The sequence below is a fragment of the Impatiens glandulifera genome, chromosome 8 (assembly GCF_907164915.1).
Source record: "Impatiens glandulifera chromosome 8, dImpGla2.1, whole genome shotgun sequence".
Classification (NCBI taxonomy): domain Eukaryota; kingdom Viridiplantae; phylum Streptophyta; class Magnoliopsida; order Ericales; family Balsaminaceae; genus Impatiens; species Impatiens glandulifera.
This window is the reverse complement of record NC_061869.1, coordinates 11554221-11554859: the sequence shown is the minus strand read 5'-3', so window position 1 is coordinate 11554859 and position 639 is coordinate 11554221. Positions and strand designations below refer to the sequence as shown.

The following is a 639-nucleotide window of genomic DNA, read 5'->3' as shown; positions in this document are numbered from 1 at the left end:
TTTCCTTTTCTATCTCTCCATAATATACACACATGAGCACACATACGAATTAAGAAATCTATCTTAGTTGACAGTCATTTACATCTCATTACCTTAATTGTTTAACCTGTTGCTGCCTTTCTATTGAAAATGAAGTTGCAAAGGGAATGCCAGCTATTGACTCCATCCTTTTGTTTGTTTGCTTGTAGCTTACATGAACGTATCAATTGATGGTGGTCCTGGATGTTTGATGCTGAGATGCCCCGATCTATCTTGTGGAGCTGTTGTTGGCCAATGTATGGTCAATCAGTTGGCAACTAATCAAGATAAGGATAAATATGCTCGTTATGTTCTTAGATCTTATGTTGAAGACAGTCGAAAGGTACAACATTCATATGTGTGCTTTGGTTTGTGTACATATAATACAGTAATAGTATCTTAAATAGGTAGAACCGTAGAATTATATATTTTGGTCTAACGCATCCATCATAATTTGAGGATTAAATGTTCTGCTGGCTTATTTATTCCCTGGTGATCGAATCATCATTCTTTGTCTTTCTTTATCCGTGCCACATTCACTTTTCAGTTGGATCCTTATCATTTTGTTCTTTGGCAGACAAAATGGTGTCCTGCACCAGGCTGTGACTATGCCATTGAATT

At 36.6% G+C, this 639-nt stretch overlaps 1 protein-coding gene across 1 annotated transcript in view; it reads left to right on the top strand.

Moving 5' to 3' along the window:
• LOC124911154 (probable E3 ubiquitin-protein ligase ARI8) overlaps window positions 1-639 on the top strand; it is a 719-nt gene continuing 80 nt past the window's right edge. Inside the window, exons 1-2 of the mRNA XM_047451600.1 lie at window positions 1-361; window positions 596-639. The exon at window positions 596-639 is cut by the window's right edge and continues 80 nt beyond it. Of these exons, the coding sequence (XP_047307556.1) occupies window positions 194-361; window positions 596-639 (212 nt within the window). The 5' untranslated portion in view covers window positions 1-193. The remainder of the gene's footprint in view (window positions 362-595) is intronic.